Below are 23,529 nucleotides of genomic sequence, written 5' to 3'. Positions count from 1 at the left end.
AACCTTCTGTAATACACACAAACATATTTACAAGATTTATGTATTTGAATTCCACATCAAATTTCCATCCATGTGGATACTAATAAACTTAATGTGACATAAATGAAAGAGATTTCTGTACTAATAACCTGAATGTGTTTTTAATGCACAATAACCAGGTTTATATATTTATCATCAATCAGTCCAATTGGTTTAAATCCCAGCTAACAGGGAACGTTCTCAGAACGTTGAACAAATGTTCTTCCAATAGAAGGTTTGTTCAAAGTTATATGGTCTTTAATAATGTTCTCAAAACGTTAGCACAAAAACATTATTTATACATCGTTCATGGAAAGTTTTTCTGAAATGATTTAGTTCATTCAACATTTTTTAAATGTTACTAGTTTTGGAATGTTCAGAAAACACCCAAAAGTAACATTCAAATAATGATGAAATGGAATGTTTCCTTAACGTTCGCATAACCAGGCATTTACGTTTTGAACGTTTAGAGAACATTCAGATATAACGTTTTCATAACTTAATGGGAACGTTAGAAAAACGTTCTTAGAACATATGAAGACTTCAGATGCAAAAGCCTCTAAGTGCCGTCTGAAATTTTCTTCTAAAGTGTGCATTTTTACGTATGTTTAGGTTCAGTAATTTCACTTTAATGGCAATGAATAGGTCATTTTCATTGCCATTAAAGTGAAATGACTGAACATAAACATACGAGCTTGATAAAAATGCTCATTTTAGAAGAAAATTTCAGATGGCACTTAGAGGCTTTTGCATCTGAAGTCTTCATATTTTTGTTCATTGGGATATTGCTTGTTCCACAGCATGCCATATTTAACCATGCTCACACTTTTTAACTGAATAAATGTATTTTTTTCTAAGCCATTTAAATGAATGCATTTTGAAAATATGATCATTTAAATCAAATTAAATAGATGCAAATAGTTAATAATTAACTATGCCATGATTTTTTGAGTGCAGAAATCTGACCTGTTTCATGGATGCATGACTGACAAATATGCATCACATTAAGTTTATTAGTTCATGTTAAAACTGTCTAATGCAAATGGATGGAAATTTGATATGCATTTCAAATACATAAATCTTTTTTTAATGTGTATAATGGTCTTATTGTGCATTATTTATGATGTGTCTTGAAGTAAACAGATGATGTTCAGATTTGACACACATTCCGTACTGCAGGAAAAAGTCTCATTGACTCACAGAAACACTGGTTTGTATGTTTCCAAAAACCAAATTCAGGAAAGGCGTCCTCGCATACAGCGATCATGCGTTGCCAGCCCAGTGTTTCCCTGCTCCGCTCTGGATGGAAATGACTATTAGGTCATATTTGGCATTTTAATGGCTCTGTGACATCAACAGTGACCAAAGAAAACACTCCAAGTTGAGAAAAGAATTACAGCGTATTATTATAACCTTCCTTTCTGGAACTGCTGATTATAAATTGGACTTACATGAATTAAGGCATGTAATGACAACAAAGCTGAACCCGCAAGACAGAACAAAGCAGGCGGCCTGTTTTTCTTGTCCTTTTTTAACGGGGCTGAAATGTGAGTTTTGTTTTGAAAGCGTGTGGGAGAAGAGATCTCTGAAGGACGGGGTTGAACTCAAAGGCGTAAAAGGTGATGAGGAGGGTGAAATGTCTGGAAGAGTGTTGAATTCTGGGACAGGTTGAGCAATATCTGACTAGATTCAAATTCACCTTCCTAACTAACTATCATTTTTTTTTACATGCACTCATAAAAATAAAACATTCATTTCATTTTCATTAGATGTACATTAAACACATTTGTTATCAGGAACTAAAGACTGTCATGTGACTCGTGTGCTCATGTGATTATTGTATCAATAAGAAAAAAATTAAGCCACGCTCTTAAAAATAAAGGCTTCAAAAAGGGTTTTTTCTCACTGATGCTATAGAAGGACCATATTTGGTTCCCCAAAGAACCTTTCTTAAAAGAACCATTTTTTTTTCTTAGAATGTGAAGAACATTTTAAAAGTTTTTAAAATCTGTGCATTGAAAAGTTTCCATGGATTCAAGGTTCTTTGTGAAACCATCAATGCCAATAAAAAAACGTTCTTTTTTTAAATTTTCCGGGATGTCAGAATCTCATGATTGTTGAACTCATCAAGATACACTCCATCTGAACTCAAACACACACACACACACACACACGGTCCCCAAAACAACAGCACATGTGGATGTGAAACGAGAAAGAAAATATTTATCCCTCATTTAATTAAGCAGCAATTTCATTATAAAATGAAGCATTTCAATCATAATTTAAACAAACATGAAGCTAATAATGTTGAGATACTTGAACGCAGACGTTTCTAAAAATGAAAACGACACAGAAATAGCAACAATATGGAAGCAATTGATGCTAATTAAACCTTTTTTTTTATGCATTTGAATTGTGGATGTGTTTTTCCTTTTACAGTCTGTGATCAAAAGCGCTCTCTCTCTCTCTCTCTCTCTCTCTCTCTCTCTTTCTCTCTCTCTCTCTCTCTCTCTCTGAGGCCCTGCAGCCGCTCGGGTCTATACCAACACAATTAACACAATTTACAAGAGTCCATGAGTGTTCTTCACCCGCTTAACCCATTAAAGTGAAGATTCTCTCACTTGTGAAGGGCTTTTATTACCCAAACTGCCACGGTTTGTTAGAGATGCTGTTAACTTCACACAGCTGTCAAGAGTGACTGAATGAGACGATTTACAGGTTGTTTCTCTGTTATACATGAGCATATACACATTAAATCAGTAGTGTGTGCATACAGCTGTCACACGCAAAAATGTGTCTTTATACTGTATGTTTATGACTGCATATGACTTATATTCTGTCACAACCATATAAACACTGAAAATATGACTTCTTTTACATTATTTTCAGTAATGGCTTTTATACTGAGATATAACAAGGAAAAACATCCCATTGTGAGAAAACTGAATAATTTGTTTCTGCATCCAGGCTGAATAGCTTGCAATATATTTTATTACTGTTTAATAAGATTAATACAGACATACTTCTCTGTAAACCCTAACACTCAAAATACTTAATTCGTTTGAGTAGGACAAACTTAAATTAAACAAATTAGTTCAGTTAAATTAACTGTTGTGAATATTTAAAACTTTCTTTTACTTTTGAGTTCACAGCACTGACATATTTCAAGTAAACTAAACTGTTTTGCCCATGCTTTGCCCATGGCACTCTAAAGGAAAAGTAAATGCTAAAATCAAGTGTTATATAATGTTTTTTTGTGCAAGATTAATGGTAAGGGAGATTTAGTAGTCATTAATGTTTTGTTATGCTAATTTAGAAAAGTTGGTCATGGTGACAAGTGCACTGTAAAACAGAACAGTGAAATTAATTAAATGAAATTAGTTTGTTTCACTCAAATAATAATAAAAGTTCATTGTACTTAACAGAAAAAAAGTTGTGTGAACTCAAAATTTCATTGTAGCAAGGTGAACTTAATATGATTGAGTTGAGTTACAGCAGATTTCTAATTCCCAGCATGTTTTGCATCAGACTGTATAAATGTTGAAATTAAGTGTTATTTTGTGTGTTTTTTAGTTAGTGTTAGTGTTTAGTGTTGTAAGTTAGTGTTTAATGTTGTGTTATGTTGGGATTGACAGGGTGTTCTGTTATGTTAGTTTTGTAGGGTTACCATTCTGGTGAAGAGTAGACAGTGTGGTTAGGTTGAGGATGTTGTTTGATTACATACATGCAAGTATATATTGACAGTCTTTTTGATAGTTATAATAGCATGTGCTTTTTGCTAACTAACATTTAACCAAGATCTGAATGTGATATTTATGTAAATTAACTATATGTACTTGAGTGGGACGAGGCTGAGAACTGTGGGAGCGAAGGAATGCCAGTGATGTGATTGTTAATGAGAGACACCTGTGCACCACACTGGCCTTGCTCCACTTCCATGGCTCTCGGCCCCACCCCACTTAAAAAAAATAAGTTAGTTAACTTAAATGTTTCGAGGTAATAAGTTTCCTCAAATGTTTTGAGTATTCTGAACTTATTTAGTTTTACAATGTAGCTTGTTTCTGCTACACATTGTAACATTCAAATGATAAAACCTTTTGGTTAACAGAAAGTTCCCTTATTATATAAAGTGAAAGAACATAATAAATCTAAATAAATCTTTTTAATGTTAATATTTTCCTCAGGTTGTGGAAAAGCTGCTCATCATGTGGTTTTGGTGGTTGTCAGTACATTATGAAAGTTAAAAAACAAAACAAAACAAAAAAAAAAACTGGTTGTTTGTGATACACTCTAAAACTCTAAAAAATCTTATCTTATTTTTTCTAACTAAGTCCTGGGTTGAGGCTTTTGGGGTAATTTTTTGGGTTATTTTTCCAGTGTTTGGGTAGTTTTTGTGTTACCCAGATCCTGGGTCAGATGTAACAACCCAGTGTTTGGGTAGTTTTTGTGTTACCCAGATCATGGGTCAGATGTAACAACCCGGTGATTGGGTAGTTTTTGTGTTACCCAGATCCTGGGTCAGATGTAACAACCCAGTGATTGGGTAGTTTTTGTGTTACCCAGATCCTGGGTCAGACGTAACAACCCGGTGATTGGGTAGTTTTTGTGTTACCCAGATCCTGGGTCAGACGTAACAACCCGGTGATTGGGTAGTTTTTGTGTTACCCAGATCCTGGGTCAGACGTAACAACCCATTGTTTGGGTAGGTTTTGTGTTACCCAGAGCATGGGTCAGACGTAACAACCCGGCATTTGGGTAGTTTTTGTGTTACCCAGATCCTGGGTCAGACGTAACAACCCGGCGTTTGGGTAGATTTTGTGTTACCCAGATCCTGGGTCAGACGTAACAACCCAGCGTTTGGGTCATTTTTGTGTTACCCAGATCATGGGTCAGACGTAACAACCCAGTGTTTGGGTAGTTTTTGTGTTACCCAGATCCTGGGTCAGACGTAACACTCCAGTGTTTGGGTAGTTTTTGTGTTACCCAGATCCTGGGTCAGACGTAACACCCCAGTGTTTGGGTAGTTTTTGTGTTACCCAGATCCTGGGTCAGACGTAACAACCCATTGTTTGGGTAGTTTTTGTGTTACCCAGAGCATGGGTCAGACGTAACAACCCGGCGTTTGGGTAGTTTTTGTGTTACCCAGATCCTGGGTCAGACGTAACAACCCGGCGTTTGGGTAGATTTTGTGTTACCCAGATCCTGGGTCAGACGTAACAACCCAGCGTTTGGGTCATTTTTGTGTTACCCAGATCATGGGTCAGACGTAACACTCCAGTGTTTGGGTAGTTTTTGTGTTACCCAGATCCTGGGTCAGACGTAACAACCCATTGTTTGGGTAGTTTTTGTGTTACCCAGAGCATGGGTCAGACGTAACAACCCGGCGTTTGGGTAGTTTTTGTGTTACCCAGATCCTGGGTCAGACGTAACAACCCGGCGTTTGGGTAGATTTTGTGTTACCCAGATCCTGGGTCAGACGTAACAACCCAGCGTTTGGGTCATTTTTGTGTTACCCAGATCATGGGTCAGACGTAACAACCCAGTGTTTGGGTCGTTTTTGTGTTACCCAGATCCTGGGTCAGACGTAACAACCCGGTGTTTGGGTAGTTTTTGTGTTATCAAGATCCTGGGTCAGATGTAACAACCCGGTGTTTGGGTAGTTTTTGTGTTACCCAGATCCTGGGTCAGACGTAACAACCCGGTGTTTGGGTAGTTTTTTGTGTTACCGGCTCTTGGGTCAGATGTAACAACCCAGCGTTTGGGTAGTTTTTGTGTTACCCAGATCCTGGGTCAGACGTAACAACCCGGCGTTTGGGTAGTTTTTGTGTTACCCAGATCCTGGGTCAGACGTAACAACCCAGTGTTTGGGTAGATTTTGTGTTATCAAGATCCTGGGTCAGACGTAACAACCCGGTGTTTGGGTAGTTTTTTGTGTTACCGGCTCTTGGGTCAGATGTAACAACCCAGTGTTTGGGTCATTTTTGTGTTACCCAGATCCTGGGTCAGACGTAACACCCCAGTGTTTGGGTCGTTTTTGTGTTACCCAGATCCTGGGTCAGACGTAACAACCCGGCGTTTGGGTAGTTTTTGTGTTACCCAGATCCTGGGTCAGACGTAACAACCCAGTGTTTGGGTTGTTTTTGTGTTACCCAGATCCTGGGTCAGACGTAACAACCCAGCGTTTGGGTAGTTTTTGTGTTACCCAGATCCTGGGTCAGATGTAACAACCTGGCGTTTGGGTAGTTTTTTGTTTTTGTGTGACCCAGATCCTGGGTCAGATGTAACAACCCAGTGTTTGGGTTGTTTTTGTGTTACCCAGATCCTGGGTCAGACGTAACACCCCAGTGTTTGGGTCGTTTTTGTGTTACCCAGATCCTGGGTCAGACGTAACAACCTGGCGTTTGGGTAGTTTTTGTGTTACCCAGATCCTGGGTCAGACATAACAACCCGGCGTTTGGGTAGATTTTGTGTTACCCAGATCCTGGGTCAGACGTAACAACCCAGTGTTTGGGTCATTTTTGTGTTACCCAGATCATGGGTCAGACGTAACAACCCAGAATTTGGGTAGTTTTTGTGTTATCAAGATCCTGGGTCAGACGTAACAACCCGGTGTTTGGGTAGTTTTTGTGTTACCGGCTCTTGGGTCAGATGTAACAACCCGGTGTTTGGGTAGTTTTTGTGTTACCCAGATCCTGGGTCAGATGTAACAACCCAGCGTTTGGGTAGTTTTTGTGTTACCCAGATCCTGGGTCAGACGTAACAACCCAGTGTTTGGGTCGTTTTTGTGTTACCCAGATCCTGGGTCAGATGTAACAACCTGGCGTTTGGGTAGTTTTTGTGTTACCCAGATCCTGGGTCAGACGTAACAACCTGGCGTTTGGGTAGTTTTTGTGTTACCCAGATCCTGGGTCAGACATAACAACCCGGCGTTTGGGTAGATTTTGTGTTACCCAGATCCTGGGTCAGACGTAACAACCCAGTGTTTGGGTCATTTTTGTGTTACCCAGATCATGGGTCAGACGTAACAACCCAGAATTTGGGTAGTTTTTGTGTTATCAAGATCCTGGGTCAGACGTAACAACCCGGTGTTTGGGTAGTTTTTGTGTTACCGGCTCTTGGGTCAGATGTAACAACCCGGTGTTTGGGTAGTTTTTGTGTTACCCAGATCCTGGGTCAGATGTAACAACCCAGCGTTTGGGTAGTTTTTGTGTTACCCAGATCCTGGGTCAGACGTAACAACCCAGTGTTTGGGTCGTTTTTGTGTTACCCAGATCCTGGGTCAGATGTAACAACCTGGCGTTTGGGTAGTTTTTGTGTTACCCAGATCCTGGGTCAGACGTAACAACCCAGTGTTTGGGTTGTTTTTGTGTTACCCAGATCCTGGGTCAGACGTAACAACCCAGTGTTTGGGTTGTTTTTGTGTTACCCAGATCCTGGGTCAGACGTAACACCCCAGTGTTTGGGTCGTTTTTGTGTTACCCAGATCATGGGTCAGATGTAACAACCCAGTGTTTGGGTAGTTTTTCTGTTACCCAGATCCTGGGTCAGACGTAACAACCCAGCGTTTGGGTCGTTTTTGTGTTACCCAGATCCTGGGTCAGACGTAACAACCCAGCGTTTGGGTAGTTTTTGTGTTACCGGCTCTTGGGTCAGATATAACAACCCAGCGTTTGGGTAGTTTTTGTGTTACCCAGATCCTGGGTCAGACGTAACACCCCAGTGTTTGGGTAGTTTTTGTGTTACCCAGATCCTGGGTCAGACGTAACAACCCAGTGTTTGGGTTGTTTTTGTGTTACCCAGATCCTGGGTCAGATGTAACAACCCAGCGTTTGGGTAGTTTTTGTGTTAATCAGATCCTAAACTTTTACTTATAATATTTGTTAAATGAGCTTAAATGTAGGCAATATGCATTAAAATTATATAAAATATGCTATACTATAAAATATGATTTAAAATAAAGCAATTTTCATGCAAATCAGTGGTTGTGTGTGGAGTACTTAAGTTTAGAGGATTTAAGTTAATCATGTATGAAAAAAAAAAGCTAGAAGGCCTATAGTAAAAATGAATCAAACCATTGGTGGGTTATATAAACAACCCAATTTACGGGGTAAAATTAACCCAACATGTGTTCTGTCCTATATTTACCCAGTCCTTGGTTTGTGAGAGTGTACAATGTTCTCTTAACATTCGCATAACCAAGCAAAAACGTTTTAAAAACATTAAAAAACAAAAAAATAAATAATATTTAGAGCGTTTGGAGAACATTCAGAAATAACGTTTTCATATCAACGGGAATGTTAGCTAAATGTTCTTAGAACATTCAGAAATAACGTTTTCATAACAACGGGAATGTTAGCTAAATGTTCTTAGAACATATTTTTGTTGGCCGGGTCAGTCAGAACCGAGCGCGTGATCAGACGCAGCGCGCGAGCTCGAGTCGTGCCGGTGTGTGTGAGCCGCTTTATGGCAGTGGGAGGAGACGATCCTATTGAGAGACAATTAGCATGAAGAGCAAACCTTTGAGTCCGGCCGTCCGGTGACAGATGAATGCACGAGAGGAGGAGAAAAGAGACGAGAGCATGGGAAAAAGCCCGCGGCTAAACACGCCACTCACCGACAGAGACGCACAATTAGCCAATGAATGTTATTGTGGAAATTAATGTTGTCTAAAGCCGCTGCCAAGAGCCCGAGTATTCTCCGCATTCTCCCGTTTCACAGGCTGGAATGTCGACCGTGCAGGATGTTTTTGTCTTTGCTTAAATACGCACGAAAATGTGTCAAAGACGGCGAGAGAGCGCGATGGACGCGGCTCAAGGATTCTTCTGCTTATTTTAGCAGGCAGTGAGATCATGAAGGCCGGTATTGATGCACGACTGTTTGGAGACCCTGTTCTCAGACTCCGGACACAAAACACCATTACTGTTATCACGCGTTATTAGCGCACGTTTAGCTCTATAGGAAACGGAAAGGTTTTTTTGTTAATATAGTACATAACATAATAGTATACATAATGCATTTATACAAAATATTTAATATTAATAATACATCTAATATAGGCCTATTTTTTAAAATATATTGCATATTTTATAATCATTATATTTAAAGGAGGCCTTTGCTTTGACATTTATTGCCCCTAAAAATGTCTGTCTGTCTCTCTTATGATTAATGTTTTGCTCATATTGAGAAACTACAAACTTTCCTCCCTGCTGTAAACATGGTAATAATTTCACCCCTTTTTAACATCTGTTTTGTTTGAGTCTGTTTTGACTCTTCAGTGGGTTTGTTTCGGAGCTTCTTTAAAAGTTTTGGTTTGCCTCATATAATCAAGGCCTGTTTGAGTGAGCGCAATGCAAGTCATTGCAAGAATTCATATTTATTTATTATGCAGATGACTTTACTAAGTTCAATGCTACATTTTATCAGTTCACGTAATGCACTGTAATCCAAGCCTTCAGAAGTCATATGTGCTTTATGTGAGGAACAGATGCAAATCCATGTCGTTGTTTACTGATAATTACATTTCTGTCATTTTAAACATTTAAGAAGCAGATGATGTCATTGGTCTAAGCCAAGTATGGATGTGATTTTTTTTTAATGAAATTAAGCAGCTCATAATAATAATTTATCACTAGAAAAATTGAAATAACCCTTAAAGTGGATCTATAACGCCTCTTTCACAAGATGTAATATAAGTCTCTGGTGTCCCAGAATGTGTCTGTGAAGTTTCAGCTCAAAATCCCCCACAGATCATTTTTATTATAGCTTGTCAAATTTGCCCCTATTTGGGTGTGAGCAAAAACACGCCGTCTTTGTGTGTGTCCCTTTAAATGCAAATGAGCTGCTGCTCCCGCCCCCTTTCCAGAAGAGGGCGGAGCTTTAACAGCTCAACAACAACAAAGCTGGAGAATCTCATGCAGCCAAAATGAGGATTGTCAGTAACGGTGTTCAGCCTCAAACCGGAGTCGACACTGATGGAGAGACTCAGGAAGAAGTTACAACTTTTAGAATGAAACTGGATGTTTCTGAATGGTTTGTGGATAAAATTATGTAGTTGCTGTGGAGTTGATTCAACTCATCCACTAGCATGTGCCGTCATGTTTTGTACAAATCTAGCGTTGAATTGACCCTCGTTTGTGAAGCAGTCCGGCGTTCTGACAAATAATGCTATACTGTAGATTGTGCTGCCAACACTATATTTACATTGTGCAAATATATCTGAGCGGGTAGCACAAATCGTCACATTGGCGTAAAAATGATTTGTGCAAATATACAACACTTTGACTTGATGAACTAGAAATACTTTAATAACGTGAATGGTTTTGAATAATGATGGTGGGACGCAATTTAAAGGTCTCTCTTGAACCTCGATGGAGGGAATCTTTGGTCCCTGAAAGCGTCCAGAATCTCTGTTTACCCGCCACATGTCTGACAGATGCCACACAAACGTCCTCACACACATGGACAGAGAGCAGAGGACAGGAGCTCTGGACGCGACATGTTTGGAACAGGAATTGTCAAGCAGATTGTGGGAATCAGACGGATACAGACTTCACAACGTTCCAGAGAGAATCGGGGGTGTGTGCAAACAGTGTCAAATAACTTTCTGAAACCGTCCTGAAAGACGTTCTCTTATAAAAACCTTTTGACTTATTAAACTCCACCAGGCTGCTTCTGAAGGGAAGCTTTAATAAGGTTCCCACACTTCATGAGCAATATGCTTTTATGATGCTTTTCGTTAGAAGAGGGATTTTATTATAACATTTTAATGGTTTGATTAAGTGACTATACATGATGCATTTTTATATGTTGCAGAAGCATTAAAAAATTGCAGTGTTAAGAAAAGTTCAAAGTGTTGAAGAAAATCAATGTGACCACCTTTGGTAAAACAAAAATTGATTTAAATTATCATTACATTCTGAATCAAAATCATACATGTGTTGGATATAAATATTAAATTTGATAAAATTCATGATTAAACCTGATTAAATGTTAAACCTTCAAACCACAGAAAAAAAATCCCCCCGCGGCTACAGTTTTAAAGTAGCTGGATTCCGCTGGAAAACCGCAGCTTTGGCATCGATGTGACACGCTGGTTTATGGAATGTGTGATTGTTTATTCACAGTCATTTCCTGTAAGTTTGTGCAAAATCAGCTGTGTTGCTGTTGTAAACAAGAGCAGGAGCAAAATCCCTCAGGAGGGCCGTCACACATGGAGCTTTCAGTAGCTTGTGGACACTTTTTACAGTCTTTCTAGTTTTAAATCATAATTATTAGCTTTAAACGTGTCTCTTTGTGTCATTTCATAATTGGTAAAACATGTTAAAACTACATTTGCCATAATTTCTCTATTTTGGGTGAAATCCATTTCGTCAACCAGGGGTGCGTTTCCCCAAAGCCAATTATGGTTGCAAGTTCCATCGTTACCAATATGGTTAAATGATTTGGCGTTTCCTGAAACCGTAACTCGTAACAGCTCTCGACCTGTGATTAGTGACGTCATTAACAACAGTCCAATATTGTTGGACCAGTGTGATTCAAACAACGAACATGTTACTAAAGTTTTTTTGGGAAACAGTCGTCAGTCGTGATGCATTGTACTATGGTAGTCAGCGAGTTTCTTCACTGTACGGGAAATGCACCACAGATTTCAGTGTCCGTTCTGTGAGATTCATTAAACAATTTACAGTGAAATGTGCTGCTCAAACTGCTTGTTAATTAAATATTACTACAATATGAAAACTACGACAACTCAAAAGTGAAATATTTGGATTTACAATAATGAGTATTTGTCATTAGAGAGAAAGCTGCACATGTAAAGGACTGTTGAAAGTCACGCTGTGTGTTTTTCTGTCCTGCATCAGGTCTTTATTTCATTCCAAACCCAAATGTTTTATTCAATTCATATAGATTCATTGCTGTTTAATTCCTTGATGCTATTTAAAGTCCCTTGACAGCCTGATTTTAGTCAGTTTAGTCACATCAAACTGAAATGGGTGTTTTTTAAATAAATATTTTTTTTTTATTCTGTTATTGGCTTTTACACGTATAAATCAGACATTATGTTATAGTTTTATCAAAATAGTGGAAAATACTGATGTTACATAAGTAACAAATGTAAAAAATAAGAAGTTCAATCTTCCGCTGAAAGTAAGAACCTCATTTCCAGCATATGAAAAATATCCATAAAAACGCTGATGAACCTTTAAGTTAATAAACAGTAAAAAAGTAGAAACAGTACATTTTTAAAAACATAGAGCAAAATAAAACAACAACAACAAAAACACATATCAACAGAGAACATTGACTTCCAAAGAGCTTCCTTATTAATACAAAATGTACACAAGTTCATAGTCTCATAGCAGATGGGCATTGCGTTAGACGGGTCAAGTGTGTTTGTACGAAACCTGCAATACACCAATACAAACAACCATAGAAAGTCATAGTGTCCGTGCTCCCAAACGTAAATCCTCAAATATCCAGAAGGCAGAGGCCTGATTAATCTCATATCTGGAGGTTTTGTTGTTTTAGACGGCAGCCAGTTATTCAGGATGAGAAACACCCGTTCTTGGCGGACGGTTCCAGAGCTTTTCTTTCTCTTTTGGCTGGAGCATGAAGAACCGGAGCCAAATACGGCCCAGCTCTTCACACCGAGCTCATGGATCTGCTTCCTAGAGGTCGAGGCACTGACACACAGGAAAATCAGCCAAATGGACGGAGCCCAGAGTCATGGGCTGCAGTGCCGCAGGGTCACAACGACCCCTCATTATGACCAACTTTATTTTAGCATTCTGATCTCAGGCAGAACAGACAGACGGACCAGAACTGATTCACTTCATATGTGTGTCTGTGGTAGTGCCGCACCTCTCCCGGCTTCCTCTTCCAGGATGTGTGCGTTTTGTAATAGGGGTTGCACAGCTATTCGTTTACTAGTCAGATGATCACTGTTTACCTTAACATAAATGATTCACAATACAGCATCCAACATCAGCGGTAAATGCAACATTTAGACAATCTCAGTTGTACACAGCACCAATGGGGTTCACTCAGCGCAAAGTGCCCTGGGTTCACTTTATTTTTCTCTGACTAAATTACAAAAACTATTGGCCAATACTGTACAAAGATAATGGCATGCAAATAAAATGGGATGCACCTTTGCATGATACACAATTAGTCAACTGAGACCCAACACATGAACTAATGGCTGAACGAAATGACTAGTCTGTGCAACCCCAAGTGTGTGTAGGGTGTCCGGTGCCCGTCATTTGAATCAGTGCTCTGCCTTGCTGCATTTAAGTTCGTCTTAATCAAATATCAAAACTCATTTGTTCATCACAGCTCCTGACTCCAGTCCCGGAGGGCGAAGAGATGAGGACTCAGTGCTTCTCATACGTACTGCTCGGCTTCGCCCTCATTCAGAATCGTGATGGAGCCGTCGCCGCTTTTCATTTCGATGTCTTTAGCAGCAGAGTTCTCGGGCAGCAGTGCTAAGTCTTTAAAAACGTCCACGTAGTGGGTGAACCCCGGACCCCAGTTCAGTAGGTTGTCCCAGTTGAAGTTGTTGCTGGACCCTTGGCCCAGTTTGTGGGGTAAAGTGTGGTGCTGATACTCCGATAGGGTGTTGTGACCACTGGCCGGCCCACCCTCCGCACGTCGGCTGGAGTACCGCCTCTGTCTGAGCCTCCCTCCGTGGTCCTCGTCATCGGCGTCCGATTCGTTGACCTGGGAAAGCTTGGGCATGCGAGAACTGTAGGAGACGGCTTTCTCGCGGTCGTACTCCATCTCCGAGCAGGTGAAGGAGTCATGGGAGTCACTCTCGGAGGAGGATTCTGGAGCTGGGATGCCATCCGCAGGGTTCCGGACACGTGAGAGCGGTCGACGGCAGTCTTCCTCAGACGAAGAGCGCCCGTGATCGGCGCTGCAGATGCTGGGATTCCTGGGTCGAGGTGTGTTGAGGCGTTCCACCTCCTCTATGGACAACCCCACAGGCGGGCCGCTCTCCAATGGGATCTGCTCGATGGGCTGCTTCAGGCGGCTCCCGGGCCGAGAGCCATGACCCGCCATGGTCTGAGGGCTCTTGCTGCGCCGACCCAACCGTGTGGCGTAGTTGAACATGCCAGGCTGGCACACGTCACCGTGGAAATCGAGGGGGCTGCCCTCACGCCGTGCCAAGTTGAGTTCACGGGTGGGAGTGTTGCGGTAGAAGGAGGATGGCTTGGTGAAGGGAGCCGGGCTGTGGCGTGATAGGGGATTGGGCGTAGGGCAAGCTGAATGGCTGAGGGGGGTAGAGCGGAGCCCCTGGGTGTAGGTCGGCTGGTAGGTGTAGCTCGTGGCACCCAGTGGAAGAGGGGATTGGCGGGCAAATCCCAGCGGACTGTGGCGCTGAATAGAAAACTTGGGAGTGTGGCTACGGAAGTGTTTGTAGTGTTGGATGATGTCAGCATCCGATGGAGCAATGCTGCTGGCATTGTCGATGTCATAGTGTTCCATGTCGGCCTCTGGCCCTGTGCATGGAGCACAGGGGGCACTGGGAATGGTTTCGTTGTTGTGTGGAATGTCGGTCTCGTCGTAGATCAGGTAGGGGTTTTCACGCTCTATGATGTCAGGTTTGGGGTTTCCTTCTGGCTGTTTCCGGACAGTCATGTCGTCTCCGTAGGGCGGAATGTTGTCTGGGTCATCAAACGCCACATTCTCGCTGCCTTTTTTCTTTTTCTTCTTCTTCTTCTCCTTTGTTTTCTTCTCATCTTTTGGCACTTTGGTTTTCTTGCGGCCCTTGCAGTGGTTGCACAGTATGAGACTCAAAACCACCAGCGCCAAGACAGTCGCGCAGCTGCCCACGATTGCAGGAACCGCCCAAATGGGCAGAACCATCTCCTCAGTGGTGGCGCTCGGACTACAGGTGAACCCTCCATTGGCTCCCAGCTTGCACTCTGTACCCTGTGGACAACGGACTCCCAGACAGGCCACAAGGCTCTCGCACACTTTGCCCGTGTAGAACTCCTCACACATGCAGGTGAAGCCTCCACGAGCACCGGGAACGCAGCTGCCGCCGTGCTGGCAGGGGTTCGAGGTGCAGTCGCCCGGCGGGACACACTGGTAGGTGTACCATTGGTTCACGCACATCAACCCATCCCAGCATGGACTGCTCTCGCATAGATTTGGGCCACGACAGCCGATCTTCACTGAGGGATCAGTCTTGGAGATGGAAACGCTCCCGTGTTCACCGCTGAAAGGGAGCATCTCTCCGTTATATTTCACATAGGCATAACACCCATCAAAACCTAGAAAAACAGAGAGAGGAACATTAAGTCTACTCAGAAATGGTTTGAGTAGTATTTTAGATGTACCTGCTACTAAACAGCAGATAAAAACAAACTGTGACTGATCACGTTTTATGTTAGTCATACAGAATTGTCTAAAAGGGCAGATTTTTGGACAAAATAAGTTGCAAGTCGATCGTTTAGCTACACGAGAGGCTAGAGCTTCCCCAACGCGACAAAGAAATGAGACTGACTTGAAGAAATGGACACTGCTTAGTTTAACGCTACACAGGGAGACATTTTGTTTGGGTTTCTGATTGCTGTTGCATCAGCCAACATAGAAGAAAATTCCCCCCCTGGGAAACACATCAACAAATGTCGTTTTTACATCAGGAGGAAGAGAAACAGACTCTTCCCTTCAACATAAGTATCCTGCAAGCCAAAAATGCAACCTTTTAAGACCACGCCATCTGGGAAAAATCTTGATGTCACTGATTCAGACCTGCACTATCATGTTGCCTAACAACGAACAGTCAACAATGTAAATCGATGTTTATTGAATTTATGCCCCATTCAAACTGAGAACATTTGGTTCTGTTTATTAAAGGGAAAAAGCATATTGGCCCAATTCTATTTTGCGTTCTCTCTCTTTCAGCCCTTGAATCCAGAAATGGCATGACCTTACGTGCACAAAATATGTTTACCTTAAGATAGTTTGGATAATTTTATTTGATATTTTGACTTATGCCAGTGAAAAAGTGGGTTACAACCCAACAGCTCAATTTGACCATATAAGAACATTAGCTGGTGATCATTTTGTGCAGAGATTCCTCAGTTATGTTTTAATTAAACATCAACTTTCTTTCAGGAGAAACATCTGAGACAGACACAAATTAATCAATAGTTGACAAAATTAATGTGGATAGCGGCTCAGATTATGTTCATATTGACTAAATCTGAGCACAGTTTGAGACGTAACTTCAGAAACTATAGACACTTACTGTTTTTTTTTTCAGGGAAAAACATCTGAGAAGGAGACTTCAGCAAAACAATTGAGATTTTCAAGAAGCTTTTTTCCCTTCCTATGGGACCTCACTGAACACATCTTACTCAGTCTGTCTGGAGCTCTAATAAAGATTCCAGTCTTATCGCAGGCTAAACGTTGTGTCTTTTCCCTCCGTGAGTGTCTGAAGTGTCTACAAGTGACTGTTTTTAATGGACAGTAGTTGTGCTCTGTGGATTGCTGCGCTGTGCGGGTCCCGCAGAGGAAAGTTCAGACATTCTTTCCTGTTGGCAGTCCGCTGTCTAACCTAGTTAGCACACAAACACACACACTTTCTCTGAACTTTCTCCTGTCACTTTCACTCGTAGAGGAAAAACACTCCCAAGTTTTGATTCAGGCAGAAAATCTGAAGGACTGCGCCAAGCTATGACGCATCCACTGCCTGCGAGCCAGACATTTCTCATTGTTAAATTTGTTTAGTTCATAATTAACATGGAATTATGTCATTGTCATTTTTGCAGATTAACATATCTACATTTCATTGAAAACTGCTTACAGTACATATATTATTGGGATTATTGGTTGGTTGGTGTTTTAATGCCATAACGCTATTTTCATGGCAAGTAACATGTTGAAATACTATAAAAGAGCCATTTAAAACCTATACACGTTTTACTTTGGATAAAATAGATTGAGGGTTGACTCAAAAGTGCTTGCTAAGAGAACTTAAACCAGCACAATTTAATAAAGTATGTTAAAGAAGTAATGGTGGAAATATTGTTTTGTATATAAATAGTAAATAGTGTTTTGCTCTGTAATGATACTTATAGGCATCAATATATAGAAATATAAGAGGTTTTACAGAATGTGGACTGATGGGAACTGACCTGGGCTGGTTTTCTGCTGTGCGGGTCGAGTCGGGACGCCCCCGAGAGACAGTGTGTGCACGTCGATCCCTCCGAAGTCCTGCGTATTGTGCAGAATGACTTTCGAGCTGGACTCGTCGATCCGCAGAACGGTGGATGATCCGTTTCTCTGAAGCAGCAGTGTGTGCCACTGACCGTCAGACAAAACAACATCTCCCACAATCCTTTCCACTTTACCGGCGACACCGGCGTCAGACACGTACTGCAGAAGTCCATTCTTCAGCTGAGACAGAAAGAGAGAGAGAGACGGTCAATGACGTGAGGCAACTTTATTTTATTAGGGGTTCAAACGCATAGCGCTGAAACCCTATTGTAATTGCTAACATTTCTAAGGATCAGCATTCTCCTCTTAAAGTGATTGGGCAGACCAAACCGTAATTCTTTGAGGGCTGGTAGTAATCAAACTGTCTACAGCATCACCAAGGCTCGCCCTGATCGGCCTGACGGGGGCGTTATAGCGGTCAAAAGTACGAAATGGCTCATAAATCCTAAACCGTTAGGCGTAGGCTTAAGTGTCTTACATTGTTGGCTCAAGACAGACAAAATGTCTTGGATTCATTCATCGTTCTGCAAAAATTTCTTATTTTGGATTTTTTGAAAAAACTACTTTTGCGAACTAGTCCTAGGTTTTTGGCCCGATCGGAACTAAACCAGTGCAGCGAGATTCTCTGGAGTCTGAGTGTCAATAATTATAACAAAAAGTTGAAATTTCGATTCATGGTCCCTATGGGCCGCCAAAACATTTGAAGTGGGTGGAGCCACTTTTACTAAAATGGCTATAACTCATGAACGGAGTGAAAAAGCATGCGGCGACTGGCCATTTGGTGGTGCTATAACAGGAAAAAAAAACTATAGCTATAATAACTAGAGCTATAACTACTTCACCGTTAGTCCGAATGACTTGAAAATTGGCATGCAGTTTGTTGGCATGCCATGATTGTCTATGAGGACATCTCAAAAAACATGGCAGCCATCAGCCAATGAAGTTTGAGCAGTTATCAGACAAGGTTAACGGAGGCCGATCGGAACGAAACTCATTAGGGCCTGTTTGACTCATGGCCCTAGAGGCCTGTGAGAAATTCTAAAGAAATCGGCCACCGGGGGCACCTTCGTGTTATTCACCTGGGTAAAGGATTGTGTACACGCCCAACATTTAATTAAACTAAACTTAATATAATAACTGAAATAAGTTCCAGCTGAGTTTCTAAAATTTACTAGAGCTGAAAAATAAATGAAAGCAATTAAACTAAACTAATTATAAATGAAATCTAAATGTATAAAAAAAGCTAAATTAAAACATTAAAAAATACTATAATAGTATATAATTAATACAAAAATAACACTCTCTCTTTGCATCTATGATACCTTAACAATTCAATTCAAGTGATACAATATTGCCAAAGCTAGTATAAAGTAGGCAGCTCACAAGGTTTTGTAACAGAGCTACGTTTCCAACATGTCATGTGATAATCTGATGGATTCATTACTGAAATGGAAAAATAATCTTGTTCGAAAAAAGAAGGGACGACAGAGAAGAACTGCAGCGGAGAGGCAAAATGATTTAAAGACCTACAAAATCTGGAAATGGAAAATCCGTCTTGCCAAATCTGAGATGTGCGACACTGTGCTGTGATATACGGTGAATGTGTTTGTGTCCTTGTGTTTGTGTGTTTTTGAGTAGTAGCTCTCCGCGGCCTCACTATTCGTACAGGACGTCACGTCAGACAGCTGCAGTGAGAGACGAGGGCGAGCGAGTTCAGCTGGCTGTGAGCCCGGAGCTGGAGCTGCACACACTCTTACCCTGACGGTGGTGTAGTTGTAGCTCTCCTGTGCGTGCAGTAGCGTTCCAGAGCCGCTGCGTGTGCGGAACTTCAGCTCCAGGCTGCTGTATTCCTGGACGGGTCGACCGGGGTCCCGTAGCGCTCGCGCCAACAACACGTCCCTCTTGCGGCTCTGACTCAAACCGTAGTCCAAGCGTCCGGAACCGTCCAGAGAAAGAGCTGTATCTGCCGTGATGTCTGAGAGAAACACAGTGACTCCATCATGGATCCTTTTGCCTGTCTGTACATCTCTGACACTGTCCTATATATAAAGCTGGATATATGGTACATCCTACTTTACACTCACATAAAGCGACATATACTATATAGCAAATCTTATCTCGGTGATTGTTTATATCATTGCAAAATGTAACTTATATTATCACACAGCTCTCTATATAAAGTTGGATAAATATTTTATCAAACTTTATCTGCATACATACAGTATAGTTGAGTAAAGCGTTATATACTGTATAGCAAATCTCAACTGCGTGATTATTTATATCATTGCAAAATGTAACTATATTATTGCACACCGATATATTTAAAGATGAATATATCTTACATCCACTTTATCTGCATACATGAAGTTTATTTGCTTAAAGTGATAAATTAACGCACACAAACTTAAAATAAATGAAATCTTAACACATAAAAAAAGCTAATTCAACACATTAATAAATACTATAATAGTATATAATTAATGTGAAAATAATGTGTCTCTTAGCTCCAACTTTTTGTATGGAGCTGTATGATAATATAGTTAAATTTTGCAACAAAAAAAAAAAAAAAAAAAAAATCTAGTCTCCATGATTGTCTATATTGTGGCAAAAATGTAAACTGTATTATCGCATAGCTCTATATATGAAGTTGGATATATATGTATGTCCAACTTTATCTGCATACATACAGTATATTCATGCAAAGTGATATATAAACTATATAGCAAATCTCAACTGCCTGATGTTTTATTTTGGTGCAAATTGTAACTATATTATCATGCAGCTCTATATAAAAAGTTGGATATATATTTTATCAAACTTTATTTGCATACATACAGTGCAGTTGAGTAAGGCGATATATACTGTATAGCAAATCTCAAATGCGTGACTGTTTATTTCATTGCAAAATGTAACTATATTATCGCACACCAATATATTTAAAGATGGATATATAAGTAAATACAACTATATTATAAGTAAATACAACTTTATCTGCATACATGCAGTATATGCTATATAGGATCATAGCAAATCTAGGCTGCATGATTGTCTATATTGTTACAAAAATGTAAACTGTATTATCGCACAGCTCTCTCTATATAAAGCTGGATATATATTATATCACCACAGGTATTACCATACTTTCCCCAACTGTTTAATCACAGGACATTGAAATAATTGTTTTTCATTACATGTTTTCTGAAATGTTACGTTTAAATACGTAAATGATGCATTATCAATTAATTCTGTACTAATTTGCAAGAAAGCCAGGTTCAAAATTCCTGTTTGATATTGTTGACAATTTCGAGTTAAATGTTTTTACAGAAGGGATTTTGGATATCTCTTTTTATCACTCCATAAATCGAAAAATACTGTCAACAGCCAGAAAAAATACATTTTCACCATGTTTTTAGGAATAAAATGTTCTATAAATCAGTGTGAATGATATATGAACAAACCCCTCAGTAAAAACCTTCAGAGTATAGATAGGAATAAAACTGTAAATTTTGGTGCATGTAAGCACTGTTGAAGTGGAGGAAAAAACTTTAAAGGTATGTATCGTAATTGAAATCTACAGGCACAAATAGATAAAGTGCAATAAAATACTTTTTAAAAAAACACAAAACATTTTCTTTCCTCTAGACTTTAATAAATACTATAATACAACTATATTATCAGTAAATACAACTTTATCTGCATACATGCAATATATTTGCGTAAAGCAATATATGCTATATAGCAAATCTAGGCTGCATGATTATCTATATTGTTACAAAAATGTAAACTGTATTATCGCACAGTTCTCTCTTTATAAAGCTGGATATATATTATATTAATATTTATTTGCATACTTGCATACTATTTGCATTTGATGTTTAATACACCGTTATGTAAACCAGAATTTCTGGCCAGCACACTCAGAAACCAAACAGCACGATTGTGACTTTAGACTGTTGTCACTTAATCATGTCAGAACTAGTTAGGTTTTTTAAAATATCACCACAGGTATCACCATACTTTCCCCAAAACATTTTCTTTCCTCTAGACTTTAAGAACATATGTTATGGAGGCAAAATGGATCAAAATATCAATGCATGAAATATAAAGAATAATATTTATACAGCAGATTGCAAACAACTCACATTTCTCACAGATGGGTCCAGTGAAACCCTCCATACACTGGCACTGCTGCCATGACCACATGTCCAGACACGTACCACCATGTCTGCAGGGCTCGGCGACACACGCACCCTCTAACCTGGGACATCTGTCGATGAAACGCACACAAAAACCTTCAGCGGGGAACATCTCAGCAACACAAGAGTCCACGACTCCGACATTAACATATTTGCAAAAGAGCTACACTCATTTCAAAGCAACAGTCACCTGAAATAAAATCAACACTATTCAAACTGCTCCAGAAAATTCACACACAGCCCTCAAAAATAAGACTTCAGCCAGCTAGAGACAGCTTTCATTCATTCAGCTGAATGAGAGCTGTGTGTGTGTCTGTGTGTTTGGTGACGGACCTGTCTAGGATGCCGTGTGAAGCAAGAGCTTGAGACGGTTCCAGCGGACGTCCGTTGACAGCGAATTCCATGATGCACCCAACAAAGTCGTGTGTGGCCACCTGACCTTTACGATGCAGGAGGGCTTCGATTGAGCGAACGCCCCCAACAGACAGACGGTTTGGCTGAACATCCAGAATCCTGAGAGACGAGACAACATTACCAGACAGGAGACAACAGAGCTTACAATTGTTTTTCATTATTATCTTTATAAAATATTTATTATTATTTTAATATTATATAATTTATTTATTTCTAATATATATATATATTCTTTAAGTTCTTTAAAAAATAAAATTATGTATTAATGTTATATAATTATATACATTTATAAATATAAATTATATAAAATTCTTAATTATTATATTTTAATTAAAAAAAAAAAAAAAAAAAAAAAAAAAAAATATATATATATATATATAGTTCATTTATGTAAGTGATTATATATAAAGTAAACTGTGACATATAATACCCAAAAATTCTTCATACAGTGGACAACCAGTAAAATTGATAAAAATATGGGACCAAAAATTGTTCAGACACTTTGACCTGACCATGTTTTGCTTAATTGTTTTTCTTGAATTGCTAATGTGACCTTTTTTACACTACAGACTGAACAAAATTTAGCATTGCTTGGTAATTGGTTGACCTAAACCAGAGCGAATAAACTCTGATAATGTGTGAAACGTTGGAGGTGTCTGAATAAATTTTGGTTTGACTGTATATATATAAAATTAAAAAACATTTTAATATGTTTCTCACCAGTCAGTATGAACGGCCACATTGCTGACAGCACAGTATCCTGGTTCCTGTTCCTCTCCACACAGATCAACAGTGAGAGACGCCGCCTTTAACACAACAGACAGACAAACAGGTGAGCATAACGTTTGTGTGCAACAGGGATAGTTTCTGCAGTTATGAAGATGAGACTGGTGCATCAGACTTTACTGTGAGTGTATTCCACTTCTATTTGTGAATCGGCATCATGTAATAACAGTGTCAGAAGTTAATGCAAATCCAAAAGAACATTCACATGTATTTCTAAAGCAAACTAAAACCAAGTAGGAATGTATTTGTCCATTAAATTTCGAAAGTAAATCTGTGTATTTGTCAAGTTTATAATAAGCCTGTGTTCATGTATTTGTGTATTCATGATGAAATGGGGGGGGTTGGGGCTTACTCATCTGAATGGCTTTATCAGTTGTGTGATTGTGGATTCATCCTCCTTCATGAACCAATGATGCTCCTCAGAAGAAACTATCCTAATACTCTAGGATAAAAACGACACCCAGATGCTGGTAAATAAATTACCACAAAACATTCTACAGTGATCTGTCCTGTCCTCACGGTGCTTTATGAGTCCCGGGCAGACATTTGGGAGAAAAACATCCCAGAGGCGCAGCAACAAGTACAAAGGCGTGACATCATACAACAGCACAACCTCAACGTTCAGATAATACTGACACTTGACTTCCGTTATGGAGGAATTTCAGCCTATAAAAAGAAAATCCTACACTAACAATGGAAACAAGTCGTGTTTGTCTGCTGGAGCTCTGCTAAGTGCTGATACAGACGACTTCCTGCGCAGCTCGAGCGTCTGGGCATCGCATTAATGCCTCCCTGCACTTCAAAAGGACTAAACCAGACCACAACGTGCTCAATTTTCCAGGAGTCACATGTTGCTGCAAACCATTTCTAGCAGAGGAAACGTTTG

The 23,529-nt window shown here is 39.9% G+C and overlaps 1 protein-coding gene across 1 annotated transcript in view; it reads right to left on the bottom strand.

Annotated features, from left to right (window-relative positions):
* Positions 1-12,014: 12,014 nt before the first annotated feature.
* Positions 12,015-23,529, bottom strand: part of LOC125261514 (protocadherin Fat 4) — a 95,773-nt gene continuing 84,258 nt past the window's right edge. The window contains exons 12-17 of the mRNA XM_048180068.1: positions 22,578-22,663; positions 21,777-21,956; positions 21,390-21,514; positions 19,005-19,222; positions 17,166-17,427; positions 12,015-15,296 (exon numbers count right to left, since the gene is read on the bottom strand). Coding sequence (XP_048036025.1) covers positions 13,402-15,296; positions 17,166-17,427; positions 19,005-19,222; positions 21,390-21,514; positions 21,777-21,956; positions 22,578-22,663 — 2,766 coding nt within the window. The 3' untranslated portion in view covers positions 12,015-13,401. The remainder of the gene's footprint in view (positions 15,297-17,165; positions 17,428-19,004; positions 19,223-21,389; positions 21,515-21,776; positions 21,957-22,577; positions 22,664-23,529) is intronic.

This window comes from Megalobrama amblycephala, unplaced genomic scaffold (genome assembly GCF_018812025.1).
Source record: "Megalobrama amblycephala isolate DHTTF-2021 unplaced genomic scaffold, ASM1881202v1 scaffold420, whole genome shotgun sequence".
Classification (NCBI taxonomy): domain Eukaryota; kingdom Metazoa; phylum Chordata; class Actinopteri; order Cypriniformes; family Xenocyprididae; genus Megalobrama; species Megalobrama amblycephala.
Note: the sequence above shows the minus strand (reverse complement) of the source record. Positions and strands in the feature narration are given on the sequence as shown.